Source organism: Drosophila miranda, chromosome XR, assembly GCF_003369915.1.
Source record: "Drosophila miranda strain MSH22 chromosome XR, D.miranda_PacBio2.1, whole genome shotgun sequence".
NCBI classification, from domain to species: Eukaryota; Metazoa; Arthropoda; class Insecta; order Diptera; family Drosophilidae; genus Drosophila; species Drosophila miranda.
In genome coordinates, this window is record NC_046674.1 from 1,661,461 (window position 1) to 1,681,014 (window position 19,554).

Sequence of the window (19,554 nt, forward strand, 5' to 3'; positions counted from 1 at the left end):
GTGGTCGAGGCTGGTGGATACCCTCGTGGATGGATAGATCCTACTGATGGGCATATTGATGGTGGTTCTGTACCGATTTGGATTAATAAGTTTTGTTTGGAGGCCCACGACTGATCTTTCCTATGGTGATTTTTTATTTATTTTCATAAATATATGCCTATTGGCTTTCCAATACTACAAACATTCGCCTGAAATCAGAATGCCCTCCCGCACTTTTCCAGGGTATTATAATAATGCAGTGTGCAGCAAGGAGAAAAAGGAAAAAGAAGAAGAAGAAGAAGCAAAGAGCGAAACGCTGCGAACGCCAGCTGAGGGCAGCGCTGCTTTAATGCTGCTTCTGCCGCCTTTGCTGTTGTTTCCTTTGCGCTGCGTCGTGTATAAAAATTTAACATCTGCTCCTTTCATGATTTCGGAAAACTCAAAACTCGTACAAGAGCGACAGCCAGGCAGCAGCAACAACAACAGCAACAGCAGCAACAGCGAGGGCTGTAATGGCACAAATATAAATATGTGAGTGTATTAGTCTCTCTCTCTCTCTCTCTCTCAGTCCCGTTCTCCCTGCGTTCCCCCTTCCTTTCCGGCTGCTGGCTGTTAATGCATTTGGTTTGCTTTACTCGTATTACGTGCATTTTCTGCTCCAGAGATCCAGCGATGGAGCTGTGCGGGATGTGGAGGAGAGATGGAGAACGCTCTCTCTGTCTCTGTCTCTGGCTGTGCCTCTGACTCTGACTTCGGAAGCTGCTGCCAACTGGCAGATCTTATGCAGAATAAAATAAATTAAAATAAGTAGAGGAACAAGGGGATGGAGATGTAGATGGAGATGGAGATGGAGACGGAGAGACAGGATAGTGCTGATAGTCCTTTGGCTGCAACCACCTCCTCCTGGTGGTGCATTCAACTTCAGCGCAAGAATTTTCACTCTTGATGGCTTTGCCCTTGCGGTAAAGTGTTGTTCTGCCTTTGACTCTCTCGCAGAAGGAGCTCCACAGACGGGGGTATATTCGCTTGATCAGAAAGTGAGGGGTACCAAATGGTGGTTAAGGATCGTCTACAGATACTGAACAGAAGAGTACTCGTACAATAAGAAAATGCAGACATATGTACATATTTCCACCTCCACTTTTTTCTTGTTTTTCTTCTATAATCTACGACCAATCAGGTATTCCAGGTAGAGGTCCTAGCACCCCAACAGATCCTTATCCAATCCTTTCACAGCTAATAACGATAAGACTCGAGTGTTCTATAGAGAGGGAAACCTCTCTCATACAATCCACCAGATAGTGCTCTGTTGTCCTCCAGGATTTCCTATAGCCACGTTCCTTGGCAACTCCTGAAATCAAACATTCTGCAGGACATCGACTATTCGTTGTCCTGCACAAATATTTGCTTAACTCATTTTATTATTATATTTTTTATCTTATTTTATTCTTTTACATTTCGTGCGCATTTCGTTCATTTTTCAAATACGTGAACTGCAGCGCAACTGTCAGATACATTTCTGGTACTCCTTTGTATTGCGGCTGCATGCAATGCGAATGTCCTTTGCTGTCCGCACAAAGGACACGCAGGGCGCGAGTGAGAAAGAGACAGAAAGTGGAGGCGAAAGTTCCAGGACGTTTTCTGGGTACCAACGACTATATCTGACTGGAGAACCCTATCCTGTGGGTATCTGAAACTTGGATAAAGTTCTCGACAGGGCCGGCTGCATTTTTGTTTGTGCAGATGTTCCGCTTGGCAACGTCTTCCTCTCGTCCTCTTTTCCCTTGGCCCCTCCCTCTGGGCTCTATCTGTATCTTTGTATCTTTGTATCTCTGTTCCTGCGACTGTGCCTCGTGTGATTTTTCGTGTTTGCACGCGCATAGGACAGGTCAGTGTTCCCTTGTCTAAGGGTTGGGCCGTGGCCGTGCCTCCTGGATATGGATGGGTACACGGCTATCCTGGCTGGTATTACGTTACGCAATGCAAATAGGCGACGGCTCCGACATTCCACGGACGCCTGTCAGCGCCAGGCAACAATGCAACTGTCAAGGTTTCCTACGCCGTTTCGCTCCCGGCTCACATCCCGCGCGCATTCACGTGCAACGGGCATCAAAAGGCCTCCCCAGCCAGCGCAACCGACAAAAAAAATGGGTCCTGGCCAGAGCCTCGGCTTGGATTGAGTTGAGTGAACACACAGGGCACAAAGCTCCACTAATAGTTGCCATGAAACGAGGTTGAAAACGGCGAAAAAATAGCCAGGAAAAAAGTGAAATGAAATCAACTGACATATAGAGCCAGCCAGCAACAGAGGCACCTCCCCATGCCCCATGCCGCATGCCTCATGCCTCGTGCTCCATGGCCCATGCCCGACTTTGCCCCTCGCAACTCTTTACAAACAAAACAGAAGGAGCATGAGTGCACGGAAGGATACTCGGAGCTTAAGGGGTGCAACGGGTATATACCCTCGCTACTGTGGTGGGCCATAAGATATGATAGACTTTGGTCGAAGTTTGATGGAAATATCGTTCGAATTCTGGACCGATCATAACGGAGGAGGATCTGTGGAACAGACTTCTGCTCACAATCAGACAGACGAACGTCTTATAATTCCAATCATATATCCCCTATAATCTTTTGGCGCTGTCAAAATCTGTTAAAGCTCATCAGACCCTTCACTTGCAAGGGTATATAAAGAGTTAGGGGGAGTAGAGAGAGGTGGAGAAAGGCAAATTGTACCGAAATCCCGCAACAGCAGCAGCCAGTGCATTGCCAGGATATGGCACACACACACACACACACACAAACGTACAGCAAAGAGTACGCACCCATACAGGCACACAAGGTCCTGGTCCCCTGCGTCCAGCTATAACTAAATAACGAGGACAGCGGGAGCAGGAGCAGGAGCAGGAGGCAGAGAGATGCAGTTGCAAAAATAAAAACGCAAAAAAATATCTGCCAGTCGCCGCGATGCTGCCCCATACACACACACACACACACACAAACACATACATACATGGATTGCAAGTTCGTATTGTGCGCGCGAAACTAGGGAACAATTTTTTAATTGGAACAACAACTGTACAGCGACGCTGCAGAAGCGCAGCAGCAGCAACAGCAACAAAAGCGCACTTCAAACGCCGCATTCTGTGTCTGTGTCGGTGTGTGTGTGTGTTAATGAAAGAGAGAGATGCACAATATCGGCGTGTGTGTGTGCGCTTCAAACAGGACAGGACCCTCGAACCGATAGACGCAACTCGAACTTGAACGTCAACAGAACAAGCAACCACAACAACCCATTGCACATTGGGCGGAAATGCCTCAAAGCTACATACATACATATGTATGTTGTTTAATATTATGCCCCTTAAATAAAAGTCCTCTCTGAATGAAATTATAAGAACCAGATTTCTATGGACATCCTTGGCTTTTTGGCAACACTTTAAAGTCAGCTGTTTGTGCTTGGCAAAATTTGAAGGCTTTCATTTTGATTTGCATTCAAGAAAACCAACCAAAACGGTATTATTTAGTATGGAAAATGCACGTCAAGGTTGCTTACAATAAAGATAACCTCAAAATCCCTGTCTTTCGCAATAAGATTGCGCGGGATGTTGGTTTCCGCATGACGACACCGATTTGAAAGTCATTAAACAATTTAATTTTGGAATGTAATTCGAGTTAGGAGATGTACATATACAAATAACAATAAATGCTAGCTTATTTATTTTTTTGAATTTTTTTATTTAAAAATATTAATAAATATGCTAATGAATATTATTACAATAATACAAAATTGTGGTTATTGGTTTATTAAAAACTGAATTTTAATGATTTTCCATAATTTTGGTGGTGGCATTTCCGCCCAATGTGCACTACCACAGGATCGTCCTGTTCAGCAACATGTTGTCAGGAAAAGCACGCAAATATGAGTCGAACCGCATGGTCTCGAAAAAAGGTATGGACCATGAGGCAAAGCGGCCGCAGAAACATTTCGGAGACCCGTCGCACCGCACCCCAGCGTGTTTGATCAACAATATGCTATGAAGCCTTGTGGGCAGTCACCGTATGCTGGGAATCGGGGTTGCATTTTACCTTGTATGCGTTGTGCCCGTCTGTGCCCGCTTTGCCCGCCACAGCCATAGCCCGTTCTTCGCTCAGCAACACGCGCTTGTTGCCGGGCAACATTTGCGAGCAGCAGCAACTTTTGAAGGCGCGGGCATATTTGAAAGATTTCTATTGCTGTGCTGTTGCGTGGTGTCCCGTGTGTCCTTAAAAGCGAAAAGTTTCCTACGAAACAGCGGAACACCCGCCGCTGGTTTTTGAGCGCTACTAAAAAACACAAGTGCAGTGCGAAAGAGTAGCGTTTTTTTTTTGTTTATTTTTTTCCGCCTCCCCCTCAAAACATATCGTAGATTTCCGTTATTGGCCGCCCAACAACAAAATAGTAAACAAAAGTGAAATAATATCCTTATGGATCTGGTGGATGTGATCATCGCGCGCTTAAGGACTCCACTCCCTTTCCCACTTCATTCCCCCGGAATGAATAACTTGTCCCAGTTTTAAGATCTTTTTGTGCAAGTGCGAGACCAGTGAAAGACCAGTGCCAGCAACGACAACAACAACCAACAACCAACAACAACAACAAGGAGGAACCACAACTAATGTTGCACTTAGCGTTAGTTCCGGTTCCTGTTCTAATTCCTGCATCTCCCTGCATTTTCTTCGCTTTTTCCTTTCGTTGTCGCGTGTCGCGCGTTCCATCCCGTTACTTTCGTTTTCGTGCGCGTCTGCCGGCGGCCCAGCTCATCGGGAAACTGCATTTCTGGATTTCCAATAGCCTCCAGTCCAGTCCAGCGAAGGACACAACACGAAATATGGATTAACACAACGGTTTGTACCCAGAATCCTCTCCTACATATATCCCATCCCCATTTCATGGGGGGAACTCATGATCGTTCCTTTTGAGGGTCAAGTGATGTGAAGAAAAGTGTTTAGGCAGCATCATCTAGGGGATAAATGGTGTCCAAAGAGTGACCAAATAATGAACAGAATGAGTCCCCCTCCGATAATCAGTGAAATACAGGAAGTAGACTTCTTCCCCCCAAAAAGGCAACACGTAATCAGCAAAGAGATAGCGCACATTTGTTGCTCCAACTTCTCGCTGGTTATTGCTCATCCGAGGATCATATTACAATCATAGCATCCTCAGGCACTTGCCACAATCAAAAATCCACCTAAATGCCCGATTTTCAGTGGCTTTAGGTGTCGTTTTCGAAAGCGAACTGCAAGCAAAACAAACAATAAAATTGGGTGCCAAAAAAAAAAGACAAGAATAATATAATAATAAAGTTTGGGGCAAACTCTGGCAGCAAAAAAAAAAAGGTGACACAGATACATTTTGGAAATGAGTAATGACACACACACACACACACACACAGGGAGAAGATGAGGCGGCACAGAACACTGTTGCTGCCAGCATGTCAGCATCATTTGCGAGATACATTTCGCATCTGTATCTGTGGCAGCGGCAGCAGCAGCTCAAACTTAAATTAAAAAGCAGTCCACCCCCCCCTCCCCACCCCGAACCCGCCTACCACTCTGAAGACTCTGAAGAGTTATGCCATTCCCAGGGTCCCCGAAAAACGTGCCGCGAACGTGAAGACAACAAATAAAAACAGAACAGAACAGAACAGAACAGGCACACACACACAGAGATCCACACAGCCCGTATATCTGGGCTGGGCTGCTGCAAAGATACAGATACTCGCACTGGCGTGGCCTAACAGTAACGTGCGTACGCCACTGAGGCACGAACATAGGCTCTGCCTCCTGCCTCCTGCCTCCTGCCTCATGCCCCTGAAGTGCGGCTTCTTTTTGGCGCGCTCAAAACAGAAGCGCCAAAAAAAAAACCAAACACAATACAACACAAAGAACGGAAGAAAACACAGAGAACGAACACAATAAAGAAGATGTCCAAAAGCGAAATGAAACGAAAGCGAAAGCCAAAAGCAGCAAGCAGCAAGAAAGCCACCCAGAGCCCCCACCCCCCTCCCCCTTGGGCAGAAGAATGCCCACGCCCAGAGATGCCAATAAATGGACTTTAAAAGCAGACAAAAACAATAAAAACAAGAAGGAAAGAGTAGCTTTGGGGACCGAGACTTGAGAAGCTCTTGTGGCTCGAAAGATACACTTATATCTTATATCTGAAGTATCGACTTGGTAGTATCTTTCTTATGATATTTTCTATAGGATATTCTGTTCATAATTTCCAAGAGATATTTTCACAAATTGGGGACAAAAAAGGTATATTGTATAGAACAGCCTATAAACTATCCTTCGCTCTGTGTGTGTGTGTGTGTGTGTGTGTGCGTGTGACAAACGTCTTGTGAAAGTCTGCATACCCGTGCTTCTGCCCTTCCCATGAAAAGCAAACAAATTGCGGCGCAGAGCCAAGAAGTTCAAGTTCAACGACGAGCTAAAAAGCTAAATGTATCTTGCAGATGCGGCTGGAATGGGCATACCAGTATCTGCTGGATGTGCGCCTCCCCGCGTGCAATTTGTCGGACTCGACTCTGTGCCGCCGCCGCACACATGTGCCGCCAACTGGCTGCAATTTTTATGACTCCTTCTCGCTGGCGCAGCCATTGAAGATGATGTGCGATTACCCCCAACGAATTAGCAGATACATTCTATATTTAGATGTATTTATAACACCCTCACAGACGCACACAGGCGCACGCACGCAGGGACACTGCATTCTGTTTACATTTTCCCTCACATTTTCATTCATAAAACACACGAAAATTGGAGGGAAAATATGCGAATGGGAGCGAAGGAAAAGCGCGCGCCGCACGGCACACAGGTAGCATAACGGTAAAGGCATAAGGACACGCAGGCAAATTAAGGCTTTGACCTAGAGAAAAAAATAAACAACAAGCAAAGGACACTCACCCACCTCTAGGCAGCCAGGCCAGGCCAGGCCAGGCCACCCACCCACCTACTGCCCCCGCCCAGCCACTTTCCCTCTCCTGTTAGCACAGTAACGTGCGTGACTTTGAGCAGGCAGGAGGTGGCAGGAGGTGGCAGGACGCAAGAGGAGGCAAGAGGCAAATGACAAACTCGTAAATCTCAACACACTCACACGGAAAGCAGCGTAGGTTGTGGCATGGAGTGGCAGTGAGGAGTGCTGTGGCATAAGTACTTGCCTCACATCCGTGTGTATGTATGTGTGCTACTCAGCTGTCGATGTGGCAGGCTCGGCTCTCTCCTCCTCTCCTTTGCATGGCTTCATTGTGCCGCATAGCACGTTTCATTTCATCCACACACACCTGCACCCCCCCTGCAACAACGCCCGGCCAAACCCCCTCGGGCGGGGGCACAACTCAATTTACACGTGACATAAAGACATCAAGAAAGAGTGAGAGAGAGAGAGGGAGAGAGAGAGAGGGAGAAAGGGAGCACAAATTAACCCACGAGGTTGCGATATTTAACAAGATATTTTTTTAATAAATTTCCTGTGTCTCTTTTTCGGGCAAAGTAATTGGATTTAAGGTTTGATCTTTTATTTTATGCAAAATAAAACTAAATCTAAGGATATGCAGTTGTTCGCCAAAATCACACTTGAAAGGAGCCTTTCGCTTATGGGCAATTTAATCAGCAAACAGTCGTAAGCAATCCTTGTGGTCGAGGTTTGGTTAATCCGATCCATCCACACTGTATTCCCCGTCAAGGTTATGAGGTGTCCTCCCAAAGGAGTCCCATCCTCTGTCCACACGACCCCCCATCGAGTGCAGCAAGGGGTTGCCGGTTGCCGGTTGCCGGTTGGAATTCACAGAAGTGCAATTTCCACTGCGATGTTTATGGCGAATTAGACTACAAATAAAAGTACCTCGTATTTCCCTGCTCATTAAACCTGTTTCCATGTAATACCCTCCCCCCCCACTCCGCCCCCCCCAAAGTACACCACCCGAAAACTCGGCAAAATTGGAATTTTATTCATTAAGTTTTAGCTGCCAGTGAATTTTGCAACAAAATTATGCTGCAGATAGAAATGGAGCAGGGGAGAGGGAGAGGGGGAGAGGGAGAGGTATGGCGGGATAGACTTTTAATAATATATTTTCCAAAACAATCTTTTCGTGGCAAACAATTCTCATATGAGAAACAAAAGTTGTAAACAAGCGCCGAAAATGTTCATGGACAACATATTCAAATATTACATTTAAGCAGACGAACATGTGGCAGGGATGGGGGATGGGGGGGCAGAAGCTACTGTGGAAAGAGGGCACTTCATTTGCACAAATCGGGAGACAGACAGACAGACAGATTGTCGGTTAGAAAAGCAGGGAACATGACATTGCCACATACTGCTTGGGGATTGCATTTGATATGCCCCAAGTTGTGGTTTCGGAAGGACTGCTACTTAGGGGCACTCCAATGAAGGGAATTATGTGTTCGATATTGGGTATCTATTCAAAATTGATCTAAGCAGCTTTTAGATCATTTCTAGCACTGTATTTTGAGCTTTTCAGCACTGTTTAACACTGTTTTTGTTATGGGTTCGAGTGGGATGCAATTTCTGTTGTCGAATATTCAGGGATCTCTCGGGTGTCTCCTGCTTCAAAGGGTATCCCTTCCGTCGAGACTTTCTCTCGCTCTCTCCTCAAAACAAACAATAAATTCGAAAACTATGCTGCACACAGGTATATACTGCCACGGAGTAGTGTCATTTTCCCATAGCTGGTTGCAACTTCCTTCTGCTGCGGCTGCCTCTCGCCTGTCATCCTTCATCCTTCATCCTCGTGCATTGTCATGGCTGGCTTCACTTGCAACTTCTGTGCCCGTGTGTGTATCTGTGTGTAGCCTAGTTCTTCTTCCGCTCCCTGTTCCTTTAGATACATATACCCGAAAAAAAACAGCCCTCGCCCTCGACTCCATTCCCGACTTTGTTTTCCAAATGACGCATTGTTCAGTCACATATACATATATCCGCATATATCCGCCCCGTTTCTGCCTGTCTTATTGCCGTCCGTGTGTGCGTGTTTAATTTGCAAATTCGAAAAAACATGGAGAAAAAAAAAATGTTGCAGAAATGTGTGGCATTAAACGTAAAGGCAAACAAGAAATTGAAGTGAATTGCGGTCATTGTTCCCCTGTTCCCCTGTTCTGCTCTGCTCTGTTCTCTCCGTGTGTTTCCTCTGTTTTATAAACCCTAAGTAAACACCGCACAACATGCGGCAGTTGCAAATAGAAATCATTCAAATGTCTAACATTGAAATTTCCATGAAACCCATGTGGATCCCATGGCGATAAGATTGGAGTGCTTGCCCCAAAGATAAGGACTTTCGGCAGACGATCGCCGTTTCAGCAAGATAAGAGCTTCGGGCCTTGGGAGCTTTCAGTCCGATCAATCGATTTTAGAGCAGAAAATCGATTAGGTAACTGAATTTATATAATTTAGGGAGCGGAAATGGCGCAGGATTTGCAAAAAAAAACAAAAAAAAACGAAGCTCTAATTGTGCCACTCCAGCATTGCCACATGTTGCAAGATCTCCGCTGCTTCCTCTTCTTTGGCCTAATTTCGAGCAAATCGCGAATGGGAATCTGGATCTTTATCGCGACTCTCGTCGTAACTCTCCTCCCAAGGGACACGGAGAGGAGTGGAGTGGCGGCAGAAGGGGCACACGGTCGGTTACAGCTGCAGCCCGACAGGATGGCCTGCCTGCCTGCCTGCCTGCCGCAAAAGTGGAAACGCGAAACGGAATCGCATAAAACGGAAAGTGCAGCAAATTGTGGCAGCTGCAACATTTCTGCAGGTTCTCTCCTTATTTTCTTGCCTTTTTTCGTGCTTCTCTTGGCCGTTGGCCTTTTACCGTTTTTATTGAAGGCAACAAAGAAGAAGAAACAGCAGCAGAAGCAGAAGAAGACGACGACGATGATGATGAGGCAACTAATGTGGCAAAGAGTGTGGCAGGGTACGGTACGCGGTGGCAAGGGCACACAGCAATTGCAGCACGCAAATTGTAGTCGACAAAATAATCAGACTTTAATTGTCGTTCTGCAACAATGTGCATGGAAAACGAGTGGCAGAGAGAGAGGACGGGGAGCAGGACGAGGAGGAGGAGGAGGAGGAGGAGCAACGAGAGCCACAAGGAAACATGAGAGAGAAAAAGCAGCAGCAGCAGCAGTAGAACAAAGGGAGAATGAGAGTCAATTTTCAAAAGTTTGTCAACTGAAAATCAGTTTGCAAAAGTTTCGGAAAGAGGGTTAGAAAAGTACAGAAATTGTATTTTATAGCCAGGGAAACTCTTTGGGAACCTAAGAGATCCAAAGGAGCAACCGAAAACTGAGTTAGGCGATAAATATCGATAGTAGTGATAGTAATAGATAGTATCGCGGCTAAAGTTTAGCTATATTCGGAAACAGAAGTGGCCATTCGCTTGGGGGAAATTTGTACACGAAAATCATTCGTCAGTCGATCGCTTAGAGAGGGAGAAATGAAGAATGAGGGAAGGAAATACTATATTTTATGGGGAATTAATATATGTCCCATAAAAAGCGTATCTTTCTTTTCCATTTACAAGACTTGGAAATATATTTTCTGGTTACTAAATATATACATACCTAAAATATATATGTATTCCTTAAGCTTTTCCAGCTTAAAATTTTGGGGGATCCATCTTTTGTAGCAACGAAAATCTCCGTTAATATATATCCTGTAACGTAAAATGAAAAAGAAAGAAGAAATATAGAATATTCTTAATAGAAAAATATAATCTTTGCACTCAGAAAGGGCATTTCTATAAGATCTACACCCCCCCATAAGAACAATTACCGAAGGTGTTATTTGGGAACGAGGCTACTGTTAATTGTCCTTCAGTTCAGAATCATTCAATTTACGGATGCATCCTCCAGTCTGCTGCTGCGAGTCGAAACTCCTTCTAGTCACGCAAAATGTATCTGGTATCTGATGATCGTTGGGGCTAGTCAATGTCAAATTATCTCACACTTCAACACCTCCAAAAACGAGCACACATATGCAACGATAATGTAGCTCTTCCTCTGTGGCAGTGGCAATGGCAATGGCAGTGGCAGTGGCAATGGCAATGGCAGCTTGGGGCAACATATATCATCATCATCACCATCTACGATGCCGAGAGCCCAATGAACTTTCTGAAGCGCAACGAAACGACGTTTCTGAAGCGCTGGCCAAATGCAAAAAACCCAAAAGGACGTGGTACAAAAAAAAGGTACACCTGTGCCGCCGAACCAACAAAAATAAATACAAAAAAAATAAAGAAAAGAAAGAAAAATGGCGAAAAAAAAACACGGCAAGAAAATGACAACGGGCGTTGAAGGCAACTGGAAATACGCTAAAGTATCTGTGTATCTGAGTATCTGTATCTGTGTGTGTATTTATTTGCGAGTATGCATGTGTATGTGTGTGTGTGAGGCTTTACAAAAGCCAAAGAAACTTGGCAGCAGCATAACTTACAAGACGCAGCAGCAGCAGCAAAAAAGCGATAAAAAAAAACCCAGAAGTGAGTGTCCTTTAGCTTCATTTTTTTATGGGAACTTTGCTTCTTTTTCTTCTTTTTTTGTTGCCGCCGCTTCCTGCCTCGCACTGGCACTGGCACTGGCACTGGGACTCTTCTTGGGTCTTGGCCAACGCCGCTCATTATACAGTCAAAGACCATAATTATGTGTTGAAGCTTTGTAGATGTTTAAAAGCGAGAAACAGAACGAGAGTGAGAGAGAGAAGGAAGGTAGAGCAAAGTATAAGATACTTTTTAGCAAGGATATTCCCAGAACGTTTTAGCCGGTGGTTTCCTTACAGGCTTCTCGGGTTCTTGCTATTCAAAATGGAAACCCGCGTTTAAACAAACGCTTTCCATGAATAATTTGAAGGGGCCTTTGATAGAAATTACATTTCATAATATTTTCCATCCATAAAAATAAAAATAAACTTTAACAAAATTTATTTTTTTTTCTTCCATCTATTTACAGCTTTCAATCAAAGGATTTGAGGATACAAAAAAAAAACAACAATTATATTCTGGCAAAATCTAGGGAAATATTCGCCCACTTTTTGGCTAACAATCAAAATTACAAAAAAAAAAAAATATATCTTGGAAACCAAATACAAAATGAGTTAAAAAATCATAGAAAATAAAACAAATGACAAATATCTAATATTCTACGAATTAAGGCCAACAAACCGCTAATGTTTATGTAATTCTTAAGAGCCCAGAACCCAAAACAAACAAACAAACGGAAGACAAAGATTTTTAAGCCTACGAATTAAGTACAATCTACATTTAAACAACAACAAAATATTAAATATAAAATACAAAAATTCACTTAACTGCAACTATTTTTATAATCAACAAAACAACAACAACAACAACAACAACAAAACGAAGGAAGAAAAAACCAACAAAACAAACATAGTACAAAGGATTCATCAATTTTACAAAAACAAAAACAAAAACAAGCAACAGCAACAACAACAAATATTCATAAAGCGATACAAAAAAAAAATATCAAAACAAAAGCAAAACTTAATCAATACAAAAATAAAAAACAACAACAATATATATATATCTTAAAAATACCAACAACAACAACGCATACAACAAAAATACAAATTTTACAAATTACAAATTTACAAATTTTTTAAAAACAAAAACAAAACAAAGTCGAAGAAAGTCTGCTACAAATTTTAAAAATATATTACAAATAAAGTAAAAAAAAAAAAACACTTTTTGCATATAGAGCTGCCGTTTTACAACAAACAAACAAACAACAACAAGAATAAAGTACAAAACAACAACAAAAAATATTTGAAATATTCAATACAAATTTTTTAAATAAACAAAGCACTCTACACAACTTACAAAAAACTTAAAACTTAACTTAAAAGAAAAAAACACAAAAAAAAAACAAAAACAAAATAGAATACAACACGCATAAAACCAGTAAAGTTCAAATCAAAAATAAAACGAAATACAAATCTTGGAGTAGCTTCAAATTTTCTATATACAGAAGATATATACAACATAACAAATACATATACATATATAATCACAAGTGGTTTACACTAGCCAACAAAAAGCAGAAAAGGTGTGAAAGTCGAGAGAGGAGAGCCATACAAGCCATAAACAAAGAATTTTTGGATTGATTAACTACCTCAAAAAAATTAAAGAAAACTGAACAGCAAAATCCCGACAAAAGTGAACAGGAAATGTGTACAAAAAAAGTTACAGACAAGTAAGACAAAAAGACTCGAATTAAAAAGAAAAACTGAAAAACGGAGCTTAAAAAAATTAATCATAAAATCTAAAAGACTCTAAAAATCAAGGATTAAAGGAAGTTTTGTTGCTCGTCCATCCCGGCCCTCCATCACGACCACCCACCACCCACCCCCCACGCAGTGTATCCATAACTGCGTAGCCATGCCACAGTCCGTGCTTAAATGGCGTCTTCAATATTAGCCCAAAGCCAGAGCACAGGCGACAGCAGCAGCGGCAGCAGCATTGTCCATCCCACTGTGGCAGGGGCAACATCTGTGGCAGCAGCAACCGTGTCCGGATTGCACAATACGCACTTGAATCAACTGAGCAGCCTCAGTCAGCATTATACAACGCCATACCATCATCACTACCACGCACAGCAGCAGCAGCAGCAGCAGCAGCAACAGCTACAGCAGCAACATCAGCAGCAACAGCAGCAGCAGCAGCAGCAGCACTACCAGGAACAGCAACAGCAGCAGCAACAACATTGGGAGTACTATGAGAGGCAGCAGCAGCAGCAGACAGCGGCCGCCACTAGCTCCAACAGCAACAACAACAACAACAACAACAGCAATCAGCAGACAAGCAACGGGAACAACAACGAGACAACGGTTCCTGCACCTTTGGGCAGCAGCGGTCATGCTAGTGCTGCCAATGGCCATGACCATGCCCATTCTGGTGGGCACAATGATGCCAATTCTAATGCCATTTCCGCCGCCACCGCCGGAGGAGGAGTAGGAGGCAGCACCAGCACCAACGCCAACGCCAACGTCAACGCCATCGTCAACGCCAACGCCAACGCAGCAAACGCCAACTCAAACTCCAATTCGAACTCCAACGGAAGCTATACACGTCCTTGGGAAATGGAGTCCAAGGATAGCGGACAACAGTCGCAATCCCAAAACCAAACGCATGTCCAGCAGCAGCAGCAGCAGCAGCAGCACCAGCTTCAGCAGCAACAGCAACAGCAGCTGCCTCTGAAGAGCGGCTTCGAGCCATTTTCCAAGCTGCCGTCGTTCCAGAGTCAGTTTCATGGGTTCAATGATCAGCTAATGCCGGATGGGACACCCATGCCCATACCCATGGCAGCAGCAGCAGCAGCAGCGGCAGCAGCCGCCGCAGCAGCCGCAGGAGGAGGCGGCGGAGGAGGAGGAGGAGTTCCACCGATGAGCTCCCTCCAAACGGTGGCCATGTCGCCGGCCAGCATCTCTGTGAGTTCGCCAGGAATGATGAGCGTGGGTTCGCCCCTGACGACCCAGCTGCCGGGCTCCATGCAGACGAGCATTACGCCGCCATCGGGCGGGACCAGTTTTCCGGCACCACCGCCGCCGCAGGCCTTCCATCACCATGCACTGAATCCGCACCACCATCGTGGGGCCCCGGGTGGATATCCCCTGGTTGCAGCTCCCACCGCGGCCTACGCAGCGGATCTGCAGCTATATCCGGGATTTGCGCCACTAATCAAGAAGGAGCCGGTGGGAGGCAGCAGCGATTTCGAGATGCTGATTAAGAAGGAGGACTTTGATCTCAGCAACAGTGGCGGTGGCAACAGCCTCAGCCTCAGCCACTTGCCGCATCCGCATCCACACTCGCTCCAGCATCCGCATCCGCATGCACATCCGCATCCGCATGGACATCCGCTGGTAAAGAAGGAGCCGGCCGGCAGCGACTTCGAGATGATGCTAAAAAAGGAGACATCCTTTGATCTCGGCCATGGCCACGGCCACTTGCCGCATCCGCATCCGCATCCACATGCAGCACATCCGCTCCAGCATCCGCATCCCCATTCGCATGGACACGGTGTCACGCCCATGGGGATGCATACGCCCACGTCGTACGATGGCAACAATAGCAACAGCTATCCCCATGCGACCACCACAGGATCGAGCAGCACCGGTAGCCACACGCCCCACACGACCCAGCCGCACACGCCCACGCCCACGCACACGCCCATGCCGACGACAACCACGCCCATCAAGGTGGAGAAGCTGCTGCAGTCGCCGATAGCACGGCTGGAGGCGCGAAAGAAGGAGAGGCGGAAACAGCGGCCCAATTCGCTCGAGTCCAGCGCCGAGAGTGAGGCCAGCGGCATGGACGTGGACCCCAGCAATCCTGGCCAAGTCGACGCCGTCTCCAGCACGGCCAATTTCAAGAGTCCGATGAGCGCCCTCGGCATGGGCGGGGACAGCAACGACGGCAGCAATGCCCACGGATGCGATAAGCAGGTAAGTTCCCATGTCCATGGGACATCAATCAGAGATGAGGGAACTGGCACACGCTGCGATTAACAGGATTATGGTCATCGCCACCACCATTGCCTCCACCACCCACACCATCCGCAACTCCAACTCCAACTCCAACCACTTGTCCATCTCTCACCTGTCACTGCCATGATCCACCTACCGCCACCACCACCACCACCCACCAATACCAACACCAATACCAATACCAATACCAATACCAATACCAATACCAACACCAACCACTCCACAACCAACGACAACAACTCCTCTTCCTGCTCTCTCTTTCAGTCGAAGAAGAAACGCAAACGCTGCGGCGAATGCGTTGGGTGCCAGCGCAAGGACAATTGCGGCGAATGCGCCCCCTGCCGCAACGACAAGAGCCATCAGATCTGCAAGCAGCGACGCTGCGAAAAGCTCACCGAAAAGAAGGTAAGTCCCCGCTCCCCCACTCCATTCCCCTCTCTCTCTCTCTCTCTCGCCCAATCTCCTCGATTCATTCAGAGCGAGACCAAAGTTACTCAATGAAATTAACGGGAGGACAATGGGCCAAAGCCCAATCATAGTTTTATAAAAGTAGGGATACACCTTAGAGATTGGGTATATGGCTATTCCATTCCAACCAATTCCAATTGATGGTCCAGTCAAATCCCCCTATTATCCCATCAAATTCCATATACAAATCATTCATTAAATCAAAATTCTTCCATAATATTGCCACTGTACACCCACTGTACCTGGCTGGGCAGCTGGGAACCGGCCGAAACTGGTTCCGCCGCTGAAAGAGAGAGAAAGAGAGCCTGCGGGCATGCTGAGAGTTCGCGGTCTTTCGCACCAGCGGTCAGTCACTCAAGATTTATGTCAGCGCAACAGATGTTCCTTTGGCCAAGTGCAAATTAAGCAACCTCTCTCTCACTCCCCTCTCTTTCCGTCTATCTTGAATGTGGAGTGGATGCATTGACCATTCCATTCAGCTGCCTCGATTTTACTAGTAACCTACAAGCGGGTTTCCCTACACGAATCCGAGAGAGCGACTGAGTGTGTGTGTGTGTGTGTGTGCTTAAGTACTTGCGTACGAGGTGCACTTGAGTGGATGTGCGCGCCCCTCGTCCGCCTTCCCGTTGTGGATGGATGGATGGATGCATCTTCCGTCTGGTTCTGGGTTCGTTTTTGAAATCACTTAAGATTCCCAGCCGCAGGCTGAGCGTGTCCTTTGAGTGGTCGGAAATCAGGTTACACATGTGTGTGCGTGTGTGTGTGCGCGCGAAAGAAGTGTTGGGCTCGGATTCGGATTCGGATTTGGGCTCGGGTCGGTCTCCCTGTGAAGCAGAGCGCAACTGGATGTCGTCACTCGATTGCGCGTCTACGGATCTCAAGTGGTTTTTGGGTCCCTTAAGTGAGGACAAGTTCAATGGCCCAAGGATCGCTTAGGAGTTCCAGAGGACTCCAGCCAAATTGAGAGATGGATCAATTAACAGTGAGGCAACATAATGGAGTCCGAAGAGAGACGCACACTGATATTTCCCATTTGGGAACGATGGACAGTTGCCAAATCCATTCCCACAGCGTGGAAGGAGGAACATTTCCAATATTGACAGACGCTTCCATATTGCGGCGTTTTCTTTTCCATACAAATACAAAAGCAAATACAAAAGCAAATACAGACGTCCGTGCGGTAGAAGAAGAGCAGCAGCAAAAACAATAAAAACGATAATAACGAAACGCAGCAACGAAAACAACAATAAAAGGAAAGCAAACGTCGAGGAGCAGATGTTCACAAGTTACAAAACGCGGCTTTTGATACAGCAACAACAGCAACGGCAAGAGCAAGAGCAGCAGGCAGGCAGGCAGCAGACCGACAGAGATAAATAAATAAGCGCTGCCACGACGATCAGCGCCGGCAGCGACAGCAGCAGCGCGGACTGCAAACAGGAAACCAACAAAAGGAGAGTGAGGGAGATGGTGCGAGCAGGCTGCTCACACAATTAAGCCAGACAGGATAGCGAGAGCGAGTGAGTGCGGGCGCCTATAGAAAATTACGGGTATATTAAATGAAAGGTAAGCCAGTCTCGTTTGCTGGTCAGCCTACCTTACCCACACCTTACCTTACACTCAATGTAGCTTGTGCAAAAGGTTGTGGAAGATCCTCTCCCGCTCTCACGCTCGTTCACCGTTTGGTCTCAGCTGTCTCTTCCATTGACGACACACATAGATAAAGTTGTAAATTTTGCAGTTTTACAACAGCAAAGACAACGGCGGCAGAGGCACAGGCACAGGCAGAGGCAGAGGCAGCGACAGCGACAGCAACAGTTGACATGTCAATACACGTCAAGAAGAGAAGATTACGCGTAGAGATAGCAGCAGCGGCTGCGACAATTTGGTGTCGTCTTCTGCTCCTCGGCCTGGTGCTTCTTCTTGCGCTTCCTGACGCGCGCGTTCTTGCGCGCTGCTTGGACAATTGACGCTTTATTTTATATCTTCCTTTGCTTTATCATCGCCATCCGCATCATCATTATCAGCGTTTTCATTGTCCCGCTTTCAGATGTCGCTCTCCTCTCCTCTCCCCTCCTCTTTTTCTTTCGCAGAGGCACCCGTAGCGTACCGTAGAGGCTACTGTCATACACTATGCTACATGATTTGGGTTTTTACGTTTACGATTTAACGAAGGATGCAAAGTGAACGCCTTTGTAGCTGAGGCGATTCCCTAACAGTCCCCTAACTTCAGTTTTTCCATGCTGTCCAGTGTAGTCTGAAATTACTCATGTATGTACTCTCATATAGTAGTATTTATGCATGTGTCCATGGACTTTATAATGACAATGTTCTTTTCGTTTCTCCACTGCCGCCGCGGAAGCTCTCGGCTTTTAGCGCACAGCTGGTGCGACGGTCCGTCCTGTCCGTCGGGGCCGGTTCGTTCTGGTCCTGTTCCCTCTCCCCGCTCTCCCCCCCTCTCGCTCTCTCCATCGTGATAAATTTCGTACGTGAATTATTTCATTTCTTATTTGTACGAATCGAATGCGGATCAATGCACTTTCTGGATGAATTTCTGCGACTGTTTCCACCACAGATTTGGCCGTGTTCCCTCGCAATTTGAGATGAACTCTGGCCGGTCCGTCCTTCCTTTTCTGGCAATAATTTTCGTTCCTTCCTTTTCTTTTTTTTTTGTGATTTTTGTTGTATTATTTTGTACTTTCACAAATCAGCTGAAAAGGCCCTCAGGCGCAAGTCATTAACTTGGCTATTTGAATTGCGTGGGGAAGCGGTCTCCCTGCCATAACGTTCCCACAACTCCCCCCTCCCACTGGACAGGCCTATCTAAGAGGATATTTCCTGTGTTTTCTTATTTTTTTCTGTGGGTTTTCGTCTGTTGGCTTTCTTTAAATATGCAGTTTTTCTTAGGAATTTTCTCATTAAAATTTGTACATGTTTTTTTCTCGACATTTTCGTTTCGTTTTTTTTTTTTGCCCCCAAATAAAAGAAAAAAGTAAGAGGCAAATATTGAAAGTGTCTGGGAGTGAAGGAAAAGATGGGGAAAAGCCAAAAAGGAATCAACCCCGAAAGTCCATTCCGTGTAGTCCCCAGTCCGAGGGGTTTGAGTGATTGACTTCATTGGGTTCGGTGTTCCATTCGTGTCCCGTCCTGTTCTGTCCTGTCTATTTGTGCGACGGATGGATGTCCAAGGATGCTACTTTTCTGCTTCCCCTTATTACATGTCTCTGTTGCTCCTTTTCTAGCTGTTATCTAGCTGTTATTTGGCTCCTTTTTAGTCCTGCTCTTGCTGTTATTTTTCAATTCACGTTTCGCTCGACTCCATTCAGGGCAAATCCACTGTGAAAGTCGTACCACTAAAAACGTACATCATGAGTGGTGGCCTGGTGGCATGGGGGCATGGGGGCATGGGGGGAGGGGCGGGTGCATCCTTGGGCATAACAACTTAAAGGTTTTCCCTTGCATGCATACAAAAAAAAAAGAAAGAAAAAATGCTATGCATATGAGCATGAAAGTGCTCCATACACACACACACACACACACACACATAGACATCCGTG

General features: G+C 45.9%; 1 protein-coding gene and 1 long non-coding RNA gene across 2 annotated transcripts in view; both read left to right on the plus strand.

Moving 5' to 3' along the window:
* The first annotated feature begins 4,052 nt into the window (after positions 1 to 4,052).
* LOC108151566 lies at positions 4,053 to 12,224 on the plus strand. The gene is made up of 2 exons (XR_001774736.2): positions 4,053 to 4,866; positions 11,980 to 12,224. It is a non-coding gene; the product is annotated as an uncharacterized LOC108151566 (long non-coding RNA).
* Positions 12,225 to 12,679: 455 nt separating this feature from the next.
* Positions 12,680 to 19,554, plus strand: part of LOC108151565 (DNA N6-methyl adenine demethylase) — a 102,062-nt gene continuing 95,187 nt past the window's right edge. The window contains 2 exon segments of the mRNA XM_033387314.1: positions 12,680 to 15,490; positions 15,797 to 15,937. Coding sequence (XP_033243205.1) covers positions 13,448 to 15,490; positions 15,797 to 15,937 — 2,184 coding nt within the window. The 5' untranslated portion in view covers positions 12,680 to 13,447.